The 21857-nt window shown below is 43.4% G+C and overlaps 1 protein-coding gene across 1 annotated transcript in view; it reads right to left on the reverse strand.

The window, feature by feature from the left end:
- Positions 1-2412: 2412 nt before the first annotated feature.
- The window catches only part of LOC126281592 (uncharacterized), a 57865-nt gene continuing 38420 nt past the window's right edge, over positions 2413-21857 (reverse strand). The window contains exon 2 of the mRNA XM_049980679.1: positions 2413-3059. Coding sequence (XP_049836636.1) covers positions 2962-3059 — 98 coding nt within the window. The 3' untranslated portion in view covers positions 2413-2961. The remainder of the gene's footprint in view (positions 3060-21857) is intronic.

A 21857-nucleotide genomic window follows, 5' to 3' on the forward strand; every position in this document is an offset into this window, starting at 1 on the left:
CTTTCTCAGTCTAGTGAATTATTTTCTGTCGTCTGGCTTTCAATAGCAGAACCATTGTGTACTGAGTTCCATTGCATTGTTCATTTCTGTATGCACTGCTCCTTTAATGTGGACATGGAAAGCGATTGCAGTGCAGGATTATACTATGTAAAGCATCTAATAAGTCTCAATGCTACATTAACTACACCAATGTGTTTGAGACGTGTGAAGCTGAAGATTCCAAGCTTACAATACAGGTTTCTATAATATATATTTCACTAGTTATTGCTATTAATTGCTTACCTCTTGGATTCATTTGACGTGTATCGAAGAATTGCGAATTGATAACACCTTCTCGCGAAACTGAAATAGATATACCAATGTTCTTCCTTCACAACGGCCACATGAACTGATACTGGAAGAATTTTATAGACCCTAATACATAGTGTTGCTTCGGTTTTCATGTTTTGTGGTAACAGTTACTGCCATGCTTCGCTTATTCTAAAATACATTTTGTGTATGTGACATCGTATTCATTACATTTACGTTCGTTGACACTGGAACTGTGAAAAATGTATTTATTAGACGTTAAATTTTTTCTGCTATATGTTCTATCGCAGAATCCTTTGACATTCTACCGAATTCAGATACTGAGATTTGTTTTGTGTTCCTCCAATAGTCTTTTATCCCTGACAAAACGCTAGTTTGTGTGTCGTCAGATCTGTGACTTAGCTTTGGTCGCTTTGTGTAGTCTGTCTTTCCGTTATTGAGTACTTCTACGTGTCGCTATGTTTGTTCCTTTTGTTTCTGTATAGGTAATTTTCCATTCTCCTTTTTCAGGATATTCTTGCAGTTCTTGTTCGATTATTGCTTTTAGTGTTTCTAATAAAATAGCCTGGTCTGTTTAACTAGTTTTTCAGTGTGGGATAAACAAGTGACGAAGTTGGGTAGATACAGATACTGCTACAGTTGTACCCATTTGGCATATTTCTCTATCTTAAGTGTTACAGTATTGTTTTTGGCAATATTGCAACGCTGTCTCTTGAATGTCAGTGCGAGATCTTGCTGTAGTTACGATGTGATTCATCCGTCAGTCAAACAAGATTCAGGGGTATTCCAAGACAAATGCAGCAGCAGATATTAAATACAGTTTGTTTTAGTCACAGTTAAGAGTTTATTCAGATGACTGACATTTACTGTATCTTACGCAGAAAAGAACAAATGTTATACCATAATGAGATCTGGTATCATTCAGACTAGACATTACTGAACGGAATATACAACGTTTATTTAATAATCTGAACGACAGCATTTCAATCATTACGTAATAATTAATGGACAGATTAAATTAAACTGTACATTCATCATAGGATCAACATCCAGTAATATACAACGATACCACAAAGATAATTCCCTTTGTTTTAGATTTACTTTGCTTGAAGTAAGACACAATGCTACGAAGACCCTCAATTTTTCAATATTACACCGCACTTACACAAAGTTAAATACTTACATTTATACATTAAATAGTTTGACTTTGTCAATCTCTTTCACAAAATTTACATACTTTCCCCTTAAAGGTAATTGCAGATGTCAAATACTAAGATTATTTAGGGGTGACTAGAGTGGTTAGTCAAGAGAAGACGAAATCGCCAATGGATGGAACACTTACACTACACTGCTAAGGATGCAACGTGTGTGTTACGCACTTTCTTTGGCCTATCCGCTGTAGGCTGGCAGCTCTCAGAAAAGCTAGCCAGACAAGAAGAGGCGACAAACTAGGGATTTGCTGGCGAAACCTGTGCCTAGCTAGGAACTCCACAACAAGACACATCTACACATGACATTTAGAATAGAATCGACAAACACGTAAGGCACGGTATTTTGCGAAGCGTGGACAGTGCTTGGAGTGCGAGGGAAACACTAAATCACGCGGTGCTGATACTATTCAGAAAAGAAGAGTGCGTGTAAGTTATGCCTAAGACCTTTGCAGCCAATAGTTGATGCAACGTTAGGATAAAGATTACTTTTACAACATAACAGTGAAATAAATTAACTTCACGTTTAAACAAAATGATGTTTCACGAGAATTAATTAAACTAAGTAGTTGCAATCTGAGATTCACAACCAGTCTTCTCTTAATTTCCACATTTCAGTCAACAATAACAAGAAGACTATCACAAAAGACGCAAAATTTCTCACCAAATATTTATCTGGGATACTCATGTTATCCGTACACTGTACCAATTATTTCAACTTAACACAAGTGACAAAAGGAAAAATACGTTTCTAACGGAATGAGCAAGAGAAACTAAATCCTTTAAAACAATATTATCACACCTTCTGTCCTCCGGCTTTGGTATGTTAGCTTACTACATTTAAATAATTTTTACTTTGACTATTTACATTTTTATAATGCAATAAATAATGTGTAAGACCTCTTGGACACCATAAGTACTAAACACTATTATCAGTAGTGATAATGTCAGACAATCGTGTGTTCTTTCAGAGGAAGTTTTCTTCTGCAGGCTATTTACAACATTGCACATCACACATACTCTCAAGAACTAAAATGTTAACAACAGTGTGCAAGAATGAAGTAAATATTACAGGAGAGAGGATGACCAAGACTGTATTACACCAAACTGTGTTAATGCAGAGTCACTGGCGAGTGCTGCACGGGACAAGCACTGATCGCAGCACATAAATGCAGGAAAGTAGAAGCGTGTGCACTTCGCAACACACCAGAGTCCTCTGCGCAAGCGTGCGCGACGTCACAGTCAGCGGTCGGATCTACAGATCTACGAGATCCGCGGATTCCCGAAGACCGGCCACACTACGCGGTCGGTGGAGTGACGTTCGGATGCAGGTTCTCCGCCCGTCCTGCTTGTCGCAGATGGCGTGTACCGAGGCGAGCCTCTTCAAGCGGCAGTCCTCTGGAAGACTTCCCAGCGCTCAAGCCGAGAGTGAGGTCGCACCAGCTCAGTCGGCAGCGGCCTCGGCGCACACGCCTTCTGTCGGTCTGCTGGACACCGCTTCCAGCTTCTTGTCGGCAGGTGCCTTTTGCACTCTGTAGAAATCTGAAACGAAAGAAAAAAGGCAAATTTTGTTTACTACCATCACTCTGCAATCTGTCTATTTTTTCAACATACATTATAAAGTCTGCAGTGCTACATAGTGTACAGGGTGTCCCAAAAAAACACCGAGATGCTTTAGTGACACGTTCCTTACACCAAACAAGAAAAAAACTCAAGTAAACAGTTGCTCTAAAGCGCATATTCTGAGAGATATGAGCAATGAGCACTTGTTCATCTTAGAGACTATGAACCACAACTCTTCTACCGAAAACTCTTTGGTATCCATATTTGGGAGGGGATGGGAGAGCCAGTCCTACTCTGCCATCTGGTGAGCAAAATGTATGAGACAGGCGAAATACCCACAGACTTGAAGAAGAATATAATAATTCCAATCACAAAGAAAGCAGGTGTTGACAGATGCGAAAAATACCGAACTATCGGTTTAATAAGTCACAGCTGCAAAATACTAACACGACTTCTTTACAGACAATGGAAAAACTGGTAGAAGCCGACCTCGGCGAAGATCAGTTTGGATTCCGTAGAAATGTTGGAACACGTGAGGCAATACTGACCCTACGTCTTATACTAGGCGCTAGATTAAGGAAGGGCAAACCTACGTTGCTTTTATTTGTAGACTTAGAGAAAGCTAATGACAATGTTGACTGGAATACTCTCTTTCCAACTCTGAAGGTGGCAGGGGTAAAACACAGGGACCATAAGGCTATTTACAATTTATACAGAAACCAGATGGCAGTTATAAGAGTCGAGGGACATGAAAGGGAAGCAGTGGTTGGGAAGGGAGACAGACAGGGTTGTAGCCTATCCCCGATGTTATTGAATCTGTATATTGCGCAAGCAGAAAAGGAAATAAAAGAAAAATTCGGATTAGTTATTAAAATCCATGGAGAAGAAATAAAAACTTCATGGTTCGCTGATTCTGTCAGACAGCAAAGGACGTGGAAGAGCAGGTGAACGGAATGGACAGTGTCTTGAAAAAAGGATATAAGATGAGCATCAACAAAACGTAAAACGAGGAAAATGGAATGGAGTCGAATTAAATCGGGAGATGCTGAGTGAATTAAATTAGGAAATGAGACACTTAAAGTAGTAAAGGAGTTTTCCTATTTGGGAAGCAAAATAAGTGATGATGGCCGAAGTAGAGAGGATATAAAATGTAGACTGGCAATGGCAAGGAAAGCGTTTCTGAAGAAGAGAAATTTGTTAACATCGAGTAGAGATTTAAGTGTCAGGAAGTCATTTCTGAAAGTAATTGTATGGAGTGTAGTCATGTATGGAAGTGAAACGTGGACGATAAGTAGTTTGGACAAGAAGAGAATAGAAGCTTTTGAAATGTGGTGCTACAGAAGAATGGTTCAAATGGCTCTGAGCACTATGGGACTTAACATCTGTGGCCATCAGTCCCCTAGAACTTAGAACTACTTAAACCTAACTAACCTAAGGACATCACACACATCCATGCCCGAGGCAGGATTCGAACCTGCGACCGTAGCAGTCGCGCGGTTCCGGACTGATCGCCTAGAACCGCGAGACCACCGCGGCCGGCGCACAGAAGAATGCTGAAGATTAGATGGGTAGATCACATAACTAATGAGGAGGTATTGAATAGGATTGGGGAGAAGAGGAGTTTGTGGCACAACTGTACTAAGAGAAGGGATCGGTTGGTAGGACATGTTCTGAGGCATCAAGGACCACCAATTTAGTATTGGAGGGCAGCGAGGAGTGTAAAACTCGTAGAGGGACAGCAAGCGATGAATACAGTACACAGAATCAGAAGGATGTAGGCTGCAGTAGGTACTGGGAGATGAAGAAGCTTGCACAGGATAGAATAGCATGGATAGCTGCATCAAAGCAGTCTAAGGACTGAAGACAACAACAACGACAGTCTGAACCAAAAAAAAGAAAAAAGTCTAGTAAACATAGGCTCTACTATGTGTACCTCAAGAACTTCATGCACTTGTTCGGTAGAAGAGCTATTTTTCAAACAAGCGAAGATGAACAAGTGCTCATAGCTCTTAAAGTATTGCATATTACACCCCTCATTTACTGTAAATTTTTTCCTTGTTTTGGTCAATACTTCCTCCCAAAACATGGAAAGCAAAGGGCTTTCAGTAGAAGAGATGTGTTCCACAGTATCAAAGACGGCCAAGTGCTCATATTTCTAAAGATATGCTCTTAGAACCCATGCTTACTAGACCTTTTTTTACTTGTTGATGTATAAGGAACTTGTCCCTAAGATTTTTCAGCCTTTTTTTTCAGTCATCCAATATATACGCAGGATGTTACAGGTGTAAGTGCAGATACTTCTGTAGATGACTGAGGATAGTGTAATGAACAACATTACTTCAAAATTTACTTTATTTGAGGACTAATAATTTAAGTCATTAAGGGGAGGACGCTTTTAGGATAGTTACTACCTCAAAGTAGACGTGGCTCAAGCTATCCGTTAGTGTTCTTTCCCCTGGGCAGCTGGCCAGTTATTGCCATGTGGACACGTGGACGTGAAATGGATAGCCTACACTTACAGGCGCAGTCCACTTCACGACGCAGTTACGACTGTGCAGCAAACACCAGATATCAGGTCTTTGGACGATGTGTCCGGACACGGAGTCCTATCCTCGGTTTGTTCCTCAAGACTCCCTCTACAGCCCCCCAAAGTGTGTCCTAGCATTTTTGGGAAATCCTCTAAGCATCGAAAAAGCAATGACGGAAACAAAAGAAAGGTTCAAGAGTGGGATTAATATTCAGAGCGAAAAGATATCATGATTTTTGCTGATATCATTCCTAACCTCATTTGAATGGAATAAAGTCTAATGAGTACAGAACACAGATAGCGAGTAAATCGAAGACAGGAGGAAGAGAAATGAGAATAACGAGAAACTTAACACAAAACTGGTGATCACGAAGTACACGGCCGGCCAGTGTGGCAGAGCGGTTCTAATCGCTTCAGTCTGGCACCGCGCGACCGCTACGGTCGCAGGTTCGAATCCTGCCTTGGGCATGGATGTGTGTGACGTCCTTAGGTTGGTTAGGTTTAAGTAGTTTTAAGTTCTAGTGGAGTCATGACCTCAGATGTTAAGTCCAATAATGCTCAGAGCCATTTGAACCATTTTTGAACCACAAAGTAGAAGAAGTTAAGGATTTCTGCTACCTTGGAAACAAAAAAATAATCAAACTTCCTGGCAGATTAAAACTGTGTGCCGGACCGAGGCTCGAACTCGGAACCTTTGCCTTTCGCTGGCAAGTGCTCTACCAACTGAGCTACCCAAGCACGACTCACGCCCAGTCCTCACAGCTTCACTTCTGCCAGTACCTCTCCTCCTACCTTAGAAACTTTACAGAAACTCTCCTACGTGAGTCGTGCTTGGGTAGCTCAGATGGTAGAGCACTTGCCCGCGAAAGGCAAAGGTCCCGAGTTCGAGTCTAGGCCCGGCACACAATCTGCCCGGAAGTTTCATATAAGCGCACACTCCGCTGCAAAGTGAAAATCTCATTCTTCTAAGAAAATAACCCATTACGAACGAAGCAAGAAGGACGTGAAGAGTAGACTAGCACGTGTGAAGAGGACATTTGTGGCCAAAAGAAGTCTACTAGTCTCAAGCAGTGGCCTTAATTTAAGGACGAAATTTCTGTTTGGCAGCCAATTACGGACAAAAATGGTTCAAATGGCTCTGAGCACTATGGGACTTAACATCTGTGGTCATCAGTCCCCTAGAACTTAGAACTACTTAAACCTAACTAACTTAAGGACATCACACACATCCATACCCGAGGCAGGATTCGAACCTGCGACTGTAGCAGTCGCGCGGTTCCGGACTGAGCGCGTAGAACCGGTAGACTACCGCGGCCGGTCAATTACGGACAGTAGGGAAACCGGAACAGGAGGGAATCTAAGGGTATGAGATGTTGTGCAACAGAAGAATGTTGAAAATTAGGTAGACTGATAAGGCAAGAAATGAGGCGGATCGCATCAAAAATTTCAGAAGACTGATGATTCATAAAGTGTACGAACACTACATTGGCTAAGTACCTTCACCATACCTAAACTGACATGAAAATCAACGCTAAATGTTGTCTGTACTCCCCAAAGGGCAAGCTACAGACAGGTGGGGTAGGACGACGCTTTTAGCCACAGTGCCACGTGGTACAGGACCCTTGCCACTCTGCACAACGTCTCACCACCATCCTACTCGCGTGCAGGCCGCTACAGTAGGACGCAAAAGTACGAGCGGAGAGAAGTGAGGAGCATGGACTAGTTTCGTGAGCTGTACAGGTGTACCTAAGGAGCGTCCTAGCGCCACTGGGTAGAAGGGGTGAACGCCGGTAGCGGACAATGCGCCAGGTGAAGACGACCCCCATGCGAGGCGCGCATGCGGGTCCACGCGCCACAAGCCTGCGGGCCATCTTCACCTGGGCCATTGTTTGCAGATGAGCGCCAATTAGGACAGGAGTGCGCTGCAGGTGGCGGCGGAAGCTCGCCGGGGCACGCGACACGGCTACGACAAGGCGTGGGCAGAGCCCAAGGGCGCGTCGCGCCTCGGGTGTCGTCCTCTTGTATAGGGGCCCTGATACGAGACGCCGCTCAAATCGGACAGTTGTAACAATTATGGAAATGGGTGCGAAAGACATTAGCACTACCCACTCGACGTGTACAAAGAAGCTGTACTACTGAAATGATAATATAACTAGTTACGCAGATTTAATTAAAAAAATAATCAAATAGAAAAATTTTAAACATTGGTCACTGTGAATAGGACTTTTTTTGCCTGTTATCGTAATTGATCCTGGCAAGGTGTCGGCCCCAGGAGTTCGAAGACTTTCGGAAAGTTTTAAGTTTGAAGTGACAAAAATATGTTCCCCGTCTGAAGTAATTACAGACTAACAATTTCTTGGTTTATTACTTTACTAGTATTGTGAAACCTTGCTTCTTGCCAAAGTTTGTGAGTGTAGCCAGTTATGGACAGAAGGGAAACGGGAACAGGAGGGAATAGAGGGGTATGAGAGGCTGTGCAACAGAAGAATGTGTGGGATCCGTACCAGATAAGGTTGATAGAAGAGATGGAGAAGATCCAACGGAGAGCAGCGTGCTTCGTTACAGGATCATTTGGTAATCGCGAAAGCGTTACAGAGATGATAGATAAACTCCAGTGTAAGACTCTGTAGGAGAGACGCTCAGTAGCTCGGTACGGGCTTTTCTTAAAGTTTCGAGAACATACCTTCACCGAAGAGTCATGCAGTATGTTGCTCCCGCCTACGTATATCTCGCGAAGAGACCATGAGGATAAAATCAGAGAGATTAGAGCCCACACAGAAGCATACCGACAATCCTTCTTTCCAAGTACAATACGAGACTGGAATAGAAGGGAGAACCGATAGAGGTACTCAGGGTACCCTCCGCCACACACCGTCAGGTGGCTTGCGGAGTATGGATGTAGGCGTAGATGTAGATAATTAGGTAGACTGATAAGGCAAGAAATGAGGCGGATCACATCAAAAATGTCAGAAGACTGATGCCTCAAAAAGTGTACGAACACTACATTGGCTAAGTAGCTTCACCATACCTAAACTGACATGAAAACTAGGGTTTAATAAGCAAGTTTGCGAGTATCAAATTCGTGACATAAATGGTCGTATCTTTTGATTCCTTTGACTTGGAAGCTTAAATATTTTACACCGCCATTTGACCGTAGACCTTAGTATATGACAAATTCGAGCTCGATATATGTGTCCATCCCTTTGAAAAAAGGTTTTTAACAGTCGGACAGACGGACAGACGGACAACAAAGTGATCCTTTAAGAGTGCCGTTTCCACCGATGTAGGTGCAGAATCCTAAAAACTGTACAGTAATTGGCTCCTTGAGCGTTATATAGCCTAAACTACGTAATTAATAGATGCGGCAGTGACATTATGGTCGATTTCCGAGTGAACATGGAGACAGCATTTTGGCAAGCAAAACATGTCATAAATTTGTTGTTGAAAATGATGCAAAATATTGTCACTTCGCCTGCAAAAAGTCCTGCTCTCACATCGCAACTCCTTCATCCTCTCTCTCTAAATGTAGCACGTTCTAACTTTTGTAAGTTGTTTCTTCTACATCCTATTTTGATTTATTACCCAAACATGCAAGAAAATCATTATAAAAATAAAATGAAATTTTAATTATCACCTCGAATAAAATTAAATTGGAGAAAAATTCCAGTCATTTCTCATCCCAACAAGACTTCCAACAAATACATTATTTATAATAAATAACATCGACTATTACAGGTAATACTTCTATGAAATGAATAAGAACACCCAAACTCTTTTAGAAGAAAAGCGAAAAAAAGTTGGAAGGAGGTGGCAGTAAACCAGCTAGCTTCTCTTCACAGCTCACGACTCTATCAACCAAGCTACAGCTTCATCATGGCAGCCAGTGCTCTTCATATAGGATACACTGCCTGAAGATGCATCTACAAATGTCATTATTTGCTATTTAGCAGTGATAAATCGTATAAAAACGACTTGCTATTGATAGATTATCAATGTGCCTTAGCGCTTAAACTGTATACTTTCACAGCATGTAAGGTACAACATTAAAAACATCAGCTACAGGACGCCTGTAGCTAGCGATACTAGTTTCCTGTCATTTTATTATAACAGATCATATCTAAAACAAAACATTTTCAGGAGATCCTCAATCTGATGGTACAGCTTACAGTAATAACAGGTACACTGTGGCAAGGAATATCCACCAGTTACGTAATTTAACTCAATATAATATGGTGTCTCCCTGAACTAAAAACGGTGTCGCATCTCATTCGCCACTTTCCTCTTCACTAACTCACATCCGAACTCAACATATAAATAATGTAGTTCACTCTTCCATGTCCGCAGAATGAAAGAGCATCAATAATTTACCATAGCACAATTATTCTTACACTCATTATCATCTAGCAATCGTTGTAACACTCAATAACAATGTTTGTGGTGGAAAATACGTAGCAGCATCGTTGGCTCAGTGGATCACGCGAGCAACACACACGTTTCTGATCCATGATAATGAAATTGTTTTCTTTTTCGCAATTGCACGTGGAGTTAGCGTCCGACTGAGAGGAAGCAGGTAATGATCCAACACTTACGACGAGTCACCCGCCAGGTGTAAACAATTAAACGCGATGCTTGGCCAGTTCTCCCGGCTGTAGAGCCGTAAACATCTTTACTGCTCCGCCGTAGGTGGCGAGCGGCAAAATCAAAAGGTTCCGCCAGCATCCGGACGGAAACCGCAGATATGCCCCAGGCCCTCATTCGCCTTTCCCGTCGGATGGCGAGTGCCTCACCGCCTTTGTCAGGGCCAGCCAAAGCTCGGCACGTCTGCACGACGTTCAAGAGCCGGTTTTCCTTGTTGTTTCATTCGTTCACATGGGTTCCAGCGGCATTCCATACTAGCGTGTCCGTTCACTATATTTCTTCACAATGGGCTCTTTTACATGAAATATTTTAGTTTTCCAGTATGCAAAGGTCTCTAGTGTATCACTGCCGCGACAGCAGAGTGTCACAATTATTGTTTTCACCCCTGTCAAATATTAAGTAGTCCAATGAATTAGATACAATGTGGACATAAATAGCTGAGAGTATGTAAAAAATGCACCTCACAGCTCCAGTTACAACCACTGAAACTACAGAAATGGCGACCTAGGGAAACAGTCGAAAATTGTCATCGATGTTGAAACGTTAGGACAGGCATCAATTTTCCAGTATCTTCCATGTCATACACACTATCCGAACAAAAGTACCCGAACACCCATACGTAATGCAGAACTGAACAATAGATGGCACGGCCTGTAGACCCGACAATATTAAAGGGAAGCGGGGTGTGCTGTCAACAGAGAAGCAGTAATAGCAGAATGGCTAGATCAACAGAGGACAGTAACTTCGAACGTAGATTATTCACTGGATGCACCTGAATAACCAATCCATCGCGGACATTTCAGTCCTTCCAAAGTTGCTCAATACGATGGATAGTGACGAGACCGACGTCGAAACACGAAGTAACAACCACAATTAAACAAAGACGACGCAAACTTCACGCACTGACGGACTGGGAGGGTTGAGCACTGCGGTGGATCATTGTAAAAAGTGGTATGAAATTAATGGAAGGAATCACTTGTGAGTTCGAAAGTGCCACTAGCAGTCCATCTAGCACAACGACCGTGTGTAACGGGTTGAAAAGGGGTATAATGGTCGAGCAGCTCCTCATAAGCGATACATTTTCGTAGTCAGTGCTAAGCGGTGGTTGAGGTGATGTAAAGAGGGACGCCACTGGACGGTGGATGATTGTGAACGAGTGATTTGTATTGATGAAGCACGCTATATCCCATGGCAATCCGATGGAAGTGTCTGGGTTTGGCGAATGTCTGGAGAATGTTACTTGCCATCACGTGTGGTGCCAACAGTGAAGTACTAGGGACATGATGTTAAGGTAGAAAAATGGTTCAAATGTCTCTGAGCACTATGGGACTTAACTGCTGTGGTCATCAGTCACCTAGAACTTAGAACTACTTAAACCTAACTAACCTGAGGACATCATACACATCCATGCCCGCGACAGCATTCGAACCTCCGACAGTAGAGAACGCGCGGTTCCAGACTGTAGCGCCTAGAACCGCTCGGCCGGCCTGTTAAGGTAGAGGGGTGTTTTTCGTGATTAGGGTGTGGTTCACTTATTCTAATTAAGAGAGCGCTAAATGTGGACGAATATGAACACAATTTAGAGTATCGTGCCTTGCGAATGGTAGAGGAACAGTTCGGAAGCCATGACTGTTTACATCATGGGGAATGGTCTGAGGACAATTACATTCCCGAAATGGACTGGCCTGCCCAGAATCTCGCCTGAACACAACTGAACACCTTTGGGATGAGTTAGAACGTCGACGTCGCTCCCGAATGCAGCGTTTGGTTCTTGAGGAAAAATGTACTGTGTCCCTCCACAGACACTGAGACACCTCGCTGAAAGTGGTCCAGCAGAGCTGAGGTCGTCATAAGTATTTCGAACATGGAATGCACTATGGATATTCTTTATTTAAGGAATTGAACTGAAGACAAGGGTGCGTATTTGAAGTCAATGAATAGATAAAGAGAAGTTGATGAAAGTGCAGTTTCTTAAAATAGTCGCAAATATTTAAATGGTCGCATTCGGAAGAATGAGGCTTCAGACCCGCATCCGGCCATCCAGATGTAGGTTTTCCGTGATTTCCCTAGATCGCTTAAGCCAAATGCAGAGATGGTTCCTTGGAAGGGGCATAGCCGCTTTCATTCTAGATGCTTTCTTAATCCGAGCTTGTGTTCCATCTCTAATGACCTCGATGTCTAGGAGACGTTAAACACTAAATCTCCTTCTCCTCCTCTTGAATGGGACAATGTTTATTGGTAGTAAAATCTTAAAAGTAGAGTGAGTGGCGTTTGTTGTAGGGAGCTAGTGGAATTAGTTTACGAGTTATTCTATTGCTTAGGTGCTAGATGAGGGTGTTATGTCTGCTTACATTGTGTTGTGTGTAGACTGCGATTACATTGCGACTGTCCTGTCACTTATTGTGTGATAGAGGACGTAGTAGGATTTGCATGGATGATAGCATTTCTCAATGCTCATTGTTTTTAGTGAATGTAGAAAGTATGTCTTTCGTTCGTATATCGAGTACGCCGAACGATATCCCAATAGGTGTCAACCTCTTCAACGTCGTCAAACAATTACACATGGTATGAAACGGAGCATTACTGCTGCCTGTGCCGCAGTTTCCGCTGAAATGATAACACGTGTGCAGCAATCGTTTCACGACCGACTGAAAGCTTGTACTGTCGCTGGTGGTGGTCATTCTGAGCACAGTCTTCGAGGATACATTGGTTCTTTACGCGTCATCATCACTGGGGCACTGCATTCACCTTTATTTGTCTCTAGTTTGACCTAGGTAATGTTACTACAAGACACCTCCGGAGACTTATTAACATCTGTGCAGGACTGCAAATACGCATGCGTGAGAAACTTTTGTTTCCACTACAACGTGGAACAAACAATTTCCAGTGTTTACAATGTTCAAACCACGGTATCTCATGAACTACTTCCTCTGAAATCCCGCGACAAACGCCAGTGACGTTTAATTCAGTCTATTTTGATTTTGGCACCGTCAACAGGCAGTTCAAAATGGCTCTGAGCACTATGGGACTCAACTTCTGAGGTCATTAGTCCCCTAGAACTTAGAATTGGTTAAACCTAACTAACCTAAGGACATCACACACATCTATGCCCGAGGCAGGATTCGAACCTGCGACCGTAGCGGTCTCGCGGTTCCAGACTGCAGCGCCTAGAACCGCACGGCCACTTCGGCCGGCCAACAGGCAGTGTTACATTGAAATCTCTGGTACATTTCATAAATAAACATACATGTCTACGGACTGCATAGGTGGGCCCTAGCCTTCCGTTCTAATCCGTGACATACGTATATCAGGGACGCGCTCCATTCATCATCATCATCAGTTATCTGCTGCATTAGCAGGTCCTTTGCCTCTCCATTTTCTGCGATCCATTGCGTCCTTCTTAAGGCTGCTGTATGTTGTACTGCCCATCATGTCATCCAGTATCTGGAATCTCTTCCTTCCTCGCTTCCTTTTCCCTTCTACATAACCTTCTAAAACTGTTTTAGCAGTCCGTCATTCTTTCTTAATATATGCCCAATCCGATGTCTCTTTCTTCTCTTTATTACATCTAGTAACTGTCTTTTCTCTCCCACTCTTCTCAGTACCTCTTCATTTTTTACTCTGTCCATCCAACTTATTCTTTCCATCTTCCGCCATGTCCAGATCTCAAAAGCCTTCAGCCTTTCTCTGTCTTTTTTCCTCATAGTCCATGTTTCAGCGCCATATGGAAGTGGAAAGAACAACTCGCCTGAACACCCGAATCACACCATTAAGCAATCGCACAGAGAACACCCGAGACATCGCAAATACTTTCAGTGTTTGACAGGACTTGACCATCAATTTGTACTCTATCCCTTTCGAATGCAGGGAAGTCAATACACGTTTGATACTCTGAGCAGAGGCCTTATCATGAGGGATATTTGAAGGTACATCGGACACGGAGGCCAATACGTCAAATTCTTTCGGGTTCTGAATTATCGACTGTACATCAAATCCATTGGTCCAAAAACAGTGCCCTACGGTATCCGAATCTAGGCGTGTTCCCCAGTGGGAAATAACGGTGCGGGGACCGACAGGAGTGCCTGAGGCCCGGCCGGCCGTGAACTCCCAGCATTTCAGCGCCAGCGGGTTCCGGTCCGCCTGGGCATTCCTGTGCGGTGTAGCGGGCGGAGCCAGCCCGTGGTACCGCTAGAGCCAGCGACCTCTGCGCGCCTGCCAGCCGGTCCCGGCACACGCACGCTTCCGCGTTGTGCCTCCGCTCCACTGTGTACTGTCCGCTCCAGGCAAGAATACCCGCCACAAGTATGTGACGGCGAAGTGTGCGCTCTGAGGCGGAACGCTGAGCATTGTTTTAAAAAACATTGCCAGGAATGCAATTACATCAAGGCTGTTACCTGTGACTGACTTTTCGAGGTTGAAGCGATGTTAACACACAGGGTGTTACAAAAAGGTACGGCGAAACTTTCAGGAAACATTCCTCACACACCAATAAAGAAAAGATGTTATGTGGACATGTGTCCGGAAATGCTTAATTTCCACGTTAGAGCTCATTTTACTTTCGTCAGTATGTACTGTATTTCCTCGATTCACCGCCAGTTGGCCCAATTGAAGGAAGGTAATGTTGACTTCGGTGCTTGTGTTGACATTCGATTCATTGCTCTAGAGTACTGGCATCAAGCACATCAGTACGTAGCATCAACAGGTTAGTGTTCATCACGAATGTGGTTTTGCAGTCAGTGCAATGTTTACAAATGCGGAGTTGGTAGATGCCCATTTGATGTATGGATTAGCACGGGGAAATAGCCGTGGCGCGGTACGTTTGTATCGAGACAGATTTCCAGAACGAAGGTGTCCCGACAGTAAGACGTTCGAAGCAATTGATCGGCGTCTTAGGGAACACAGAACATTCCAGCCTGGGGAAGACCTAGAACGACGAGGACTCATGCAATGGATGAGGCAATTCTTCGTGCAGTTGACGATAACCCAATGTCAGCGTCAGAGAAGTTGCTGCAGTACAAGGTAACGTTGACCAAGTCACTGTGTGGAGAACCAGTTGTTTCCGTACCATGTACAGCGTGTGCAGGCACTATCAGCAGCTGATTGGCCTCCACGGACACACTTCTGCGAATGGTTCATCCAACAATGTGTCAATCCTCATTTCAGTGCAAATGTTCTCTGATGAGGTTTCATTCCAACGTGATCTAATTGTAAATTTTCAGAATCAACATATGTGGGCTGACGAGAATCCGCACGCAACTGTGCAATCACGTCATCAACACATATTTTCTGTGAACGTTTGGGCAGGCTTTGTTGGTGATGTCTTGATTGGGCACAATGTTCTTCCACCTACGCTCAATGGAGCACGTTATCATGATTTCATACGGGATACTCTACCTGTGCTGCTACGGCATATGCCTTTAAAAGTGTGACACAGCATATGGTTCATGCAAGATGCAGCTCCTGCACATTTCAGTCGAAATGTTCGTACGCTTCTCAACAACCGATTCGGTAACCGATGGATTTGTAGAGGCGGACCAATTCCATGGCCTCCACGCTCTCCTGACCTCAACCCTCTTGACTTTCATTTATGGGGACGTTTGAAAGCTCTTGTCTACACAAGCCCGGTACGAAATGTAGAGACTCCTCGTGCTCGAATTGTGGACGGCTGTGATACAATTCGCCACTCTCCAGGGCTGCATCAGCGCATCAGGCATCCCATGCGACGGAGGGTGGATGCATGTATCCTCGCTAACGGAGGACATTTTGAACATTTCCTGTAACAAAGTGTTTGAAGTCACGCTGGTACGTTCTGTTGCTGTGTTTCCATTCCACGATTAATGTGATTTGAAGAGAAGTAATAAAATGAGCTCTAACATGGAAAGTAAGCGTTTTTGGACACATGTCCACATAACATATTTTCTTTCTTTGTGGGTGAGGAATGTTTCCTGAAAGTTTGGCCGTACCTTTTTGTAACACCCTGTGTAACTGGTATGAAGACGTTCGTCATGCAATGACCGCAACAGAATGTAAAGAAGAACGTTCGTAAGAGAACAGAGAGTGGAAGATGAGAAGCGAGGAACGTCAGTACCATTACATACAGCTAGCAGACAAGCATTATTCCTACATTGGGAAGAAATGAATCCTTAATGCACAACATAATAATGAACAGCTCAATAGTAAATACTCTGTGCAAGTACTGTATACTAGGCAGCGGAGTGGAAATGTTACGGTAGGGCATGAACATCCTTCTCACGCCATTTAGCCTGCAGCTCATCGTGAGAGGCACATACATACGTCAATGCCTCTTCGGCACACAAAAACAGCACGTGACGGAGTGGTGAGGTAAGAAGCCGAGAGGGGAGTACTACGGAGTGAGTAATCGCGTGTTGCTCGGCTTGCCGCCCACTCAGTGATGAGCCAGTGCGAGAGCGCCATTGGCTGCGGCCTGGTTACGCAGCCACAGCCAGCGCAGTAAAACCGGCCGCCGGCCCACGCTCGCTGACGTCACGGCGTGAGGCTGCTATCAGCAGGCCCGATGCGGGCCACCGGGTCACACAGCACGCCGAGCGATAGCGCGGCCGGGGTATACGCTACCCACCTACCGCGGCGTACACCTCACCTCACCCAGTTCCAATTAGGGCTCCAGCCTCGGTGCAAAGTAGGTAGTGTAATTACTCCGGAAATTTCATAGTGAGAGTCACTGCGATGAAAGCGCAACTCAGAAGCCAATAGTGCATTAATAGGGTTCAAATGGTTCAAATGGCTCTGAGCACTATGAGACTTAACATCTGAGGTCATCAGTCGCCTAGAACTTAGAACTAATTAAATCTAACTAACCTAAGGACATCACACACATCTATTCCCGAGGCGGGATTCGAACCTGCGATCGTAGCGGTCGCTCGGTTCCATACCGTAGCGCCTAGAACCGCACGGCCACTCCGGCCGGCCTAATAGGGTTCCACGCGCACTTGAAACAAATGTTGTTTCAAATCTTATTCATTCGTAAAGGAATCAAGGGTATTACACTTTACTAAGTACAGAGCCCCTCCACGTGCACAGATCGCTGCCAGTTCGCGTTGAGTTCAGGTTTGCCAAGGTATACCCATCTAGGCGAGATTGTCCTAGTGTTCTCCGTAGGAAACCAGACTGTCGATTAAACCTCGTCGGGATGTGTAAAAATCTCTATAAGGCCAAATCAGATATTGTGTCACTAATTATGTGAGCGTTTACGTTAAGAACAGTTTTGTAAAGTTCTCTAAAAACGCTTTTAGCACGAAGAGAAAAAGTTGGCTAACTTGTACACATTATCAGTGTCGTTGAAAAATTTCCAGTGTAAGAGGTCCATGATTAAAAAATGTTGCTAGCGCACTCGAGCAAATGTAATTTTGATGGATTGCTCTCGCGCTGCCTGCGATATGTACGCTATAAGAGAATCTCAGACCAAAGAGCAGTGTTGTATGCAGTAAGAGTAGTAGGAACGGTGTGGCAGTAGTAGTTAGTAGTTGCTAGCAGTCGTGTGTGTGGAGTTGGCTGGGTCGGTCGTGGGGAGCGATGGCAGAGCCTGAGCGTTGTAGTATAAGGGAAAAGCAGCCTCGCGCATATGTACTATTGTTACGTCAAGCCCCATGTAAATGTTTTTTAAAAATCTCTTAATAATAATCTTTCTTATAAAAATTAACTTTTGATAATCATTCATCTCAATTTAAAGAACTTACTAATTTCTCCAATCCATGATCATCCCGATTATTGTAAAGAAAAATCAGTTATTTCTTTTTATACATGACAAATCTATCGGCCAGCATTGAACAGGGCTGTGCCAGAAAAATGTCTTATAGGAGCAGTTATATACGCGTTATCCGGCGACCTGATTGAGGTAAGAATTTTCAATTTATTCAGAATGATATTTCAGGGCCTTGACGCAGAGCTGCTGGCGTCCAAAATTCACCAGTTTACATTCACAGTCATTATTGAAAGGTTATAAGTGAGCGACAATTTTATTGAGAAGTTAGTCACATTGTATTATTGGTAGGCTACGGAATTTATCTGTTGGGAGGTCACGCTAAACATGAATGCTACAATTATCATTATATTTTTTACTGTTGTGAGGTTAATACTTAATTTATCTGTTGGGAGGTTACACCAGGTTACCAACAATTGTGGGACATAGAGGATGCTTATAACTGAACTTTTGCTACTTGAGAGAGACCCGTGAAAACGAGTGATCAATGAAACTTTGTGGAAACATTTGTAAGGACATGCGGAAAACAAATAACAAACTATTGAAACAAAAACTTTTTCACATTTTAATTTCCACATGAGAGGGTAACATTTGTTAACAGCGTATCATGTTTACCTTCCAGGTTACAAAAGTTGCTCAATGTGACGATCACCTGCATAAACGACATCCTGGAACCGGGCTATAGATTGCTCTACTGTTGCTTGAAACATCTCGCCTGGGATATTAGCTAGCTCCCTTGCTACGCTCATTTTCAACCTCCAATGTGCACTGCTTGAAGATCGCGAATTGCGTCCAGCGTGCTCAGCCATGGCAACAGTAACGCCTTCAGTAATTTCCGGTGCAATTGGCTGTCGGCCTCTCCCGGGAACGATTCTCAAATCGCCAGTTAGTTCGAACGTCCGTGTCATGTTCTTTTCTTTACTGCGTCGACAGTCTCAATGTACCGCGCCATGATTGCTGTTCTTTTGGTATTGCTGTTGTTTATGGTGCAACATCTTTACGAGTAAAGTCCTGCTGACCTTGCCGAGATCCATGTTGATTCTCTGCAACAGTAATTCATACTGATTCTTGTGTACGAATACTGGCACCTAATGGCAGTCCCTGACAGAAACGCTATTAACAACGCAAATCCTGCAGCATACAGTCTGAACATTTCTTTAAAGATGGGCCCTCGTGTGTAAAATTATTGGTTGGGTCATCGGTCCCATCGGATCAGGGAAGAAACACGGCAGTACCCTTTCAAAGGAACAACCCCGACATTTGCCTGAAGCGATTTAGGGAAATCACGGAAAACCTAAATCAGGATGGCCGGACGCGGGTTTGCTAAACATTGCGCCACCCCGTTCGGACTGGAAAATAGTTTTCCTTCAGTGGCTGAAGTAGCAAAGGGTTAATTATAACCAACCTGCGGATTTGAGTTTTAGACCTGTATGTGTTAATCCTAGTTTTAGAGATAAGAGTCTCGTAAAACTCCCGACGTTGTTCAGATTGTAAATGTCCAGTATGTAAAAGAGAGATTCTTTAGAAAAATCGTGGTAACCGTGATTGAACTGTTAGTTTTCACATCCTGTTCCGTCATTATCGTAAATTTGACCTCATGTGAAAGAAAAAAACGAAAAAAATTATCCGAGGCTTGAATACCATTTCTTATTTCCACCCTTTAAATATCAGCAGTATTGTCTTCTGCCAGAAGTTGAAACTGGCGATCTCTTGGAGTCTTACACAGATATATGGGAATGATTTGAGAAGTATAAAGAATGATTCCACGGGTTTGTGGATTCAAACGGGTTCTTTGCTGAAGGTGACTGCACATAACTCAACGTTTTTGGAAAGAACACACACATGTACGGAATCAGCTTCGTTTTTGTCAGCCCTCATACATGACACGTTTGTGATAATCCACTCTCGTTCGAGGTTGGTTGGGACAAAGTAGGCAACCTTCGTCAGCGGACCAGCATAATGGCTATTCATATGGACATAACAATGAACCTCAGGTCCCTCAGTGACATAAAAAAACTACGAGTATGCCAGTCGACAAGTATACACAATAACTGCGGGTTGATCAATTTTTATGAAACTTGTCTCAGCGCACAGTCACAGTTTACAGGTGAAAAACAGAAGGTTGTCACTGCTGATAGTTACTTAGTAAAGCAAAATGTTTCATTTCCTTTGTTATGAGGTAAGATTTTCTAGGCTCAAAGCATAAACAAAATTCGTTGCAGTCGCAGTACAAGTGCAACATCTGAGCAAGGGATATTTTTCGATTTCACCGCATTGAGATACTAGGTTTGACTTTAATTTAGAGTCTGAATATTTGGTTCAAGGCTAATATTGACAGTTTAGAGTCCCTGCTTCACGTGCGAAACATTTCAACGTCCATATATACAGGAATTTAACTGTTCTTCATCGAGGATATTTCGTATTAGCGCGTTAGCAGGTATCTAGTATTCTACTATGCTCACTTTTATACCACAAAGCACAAACGAGCAACCCTAACATGCTGATATATTTGGAAAACTTACGAATACAGCTCAAACTTTTTTTGTATAATCTCACTGGAGTGAGGGAAAGCTATTTTGGCAAAATGGTGTAAGTCTGAAGGAACGCGCGCTGCGCTTAGCATTACGTTCTCCCGGAAGAGCGAGCTGACTGTTGGAATTGCATCAGCATAGCTCCCACTTTCACATCGGGCTGACGCGAACGAAAGCGTAGCCTGCGGCAGTAGTGACTCACTCGGCACCTCTGGCTGAGCACTGGAGAAAATCACTCAGCGATCTTAGCCCAACATAGCGTGCTCTCGTACTGATATACCAGGATGTCATCACTCCGGCTTTCTATAAGCCTCCATCGCCGTTTTGTGCCATCGTTTGATAGCGTACTTTACTGCCAGATAGCAACTGGAGTCCTCAACGAATATTTTCAGGGCACGTCACCAGCAATAACAGCTGCACCGATTGGACAAAAGCTGTACAAAAGCACAAGGTTCTGATATCCAAACAATTCCAGACAGAGCATCGTAACCGTACGGTACGCTTTCTTTCCTGTCTCGTCTGAAATCATCCACCTTTCTGGTCTTGCACTCCTCTCTCCATCTTTAAAATTTTGCACGCGAAACATCCACGATAATGCATTTTACATATTTCGATCTTCCGCTGTCCTTTAATAGTTCACTCCGAAATTAACTTTTCCTAGTTACCTCAACACAAGGCCTTCAAACCTGTAACTTCTTATGTCCTTATTGTTTCTGGCGATGTTCATACAGTGTTCTATCTAACCATTTAAATTTTGTCACTCTGTAAAGTGCATTTCGATTGCTTTTTAAGGTCATCATTTTTAACGAAATCAAAGCGGTTCAGAAATAAATTCTGTTTCAAAGGGACCTCGTACTGTTTAAAACGAGGGGATAAAAGTAATCAGTAGTTCGTCTGGATTCTAAGATCGCAGCTTAGGGATCTAGAACACTTAATACACGATAACTACAGGGAGAAATACTGGCAGGTCCTTAACTTATCATGACCTCTTTTCAGACGATTGTATACCCTTAATGGAGGCCTGTTAGTGTTAAAATCTTGTATCTCTCTGACGTGACTCACAAAGTACTAGAAAATATTAAATGTTAATATGTGCGCGTAAGACTAATAGAAGAGAATGTCACAGTTTCGGAAATGGCAGCATAACTGTGAATATCCCGGCGCTTACGCGTCTGATGGTATTACTGTGTACTAGGAAGAAACTATGCGCCTTCATTGTTCCAACCTTGAACAGCTAATGAGTTGTGGCATTTAAGTAATAGAAGACGTGTTAGCACTCCTTATCTGAACATGTTTACGAAGGCACTGTGTAATCTGAGATATGCCGTCAAGGACATGACTTA

Source organism: Schistocerca gregaria, chromosome 7 (genome assembly GCF_023897955.1).
Source record: "Schistocerca gregaria isolate iqSchGreg1 chromosome 7, iqSchGreg1.2, whole genome shotgun sequence".
Classification (NCBI taxonomy): Eukaryota; Metazoa; Arthropoda; class Insecta; order Orthoptera; family Acrididae; genus Schistocerca; species Schistocerca gregaria.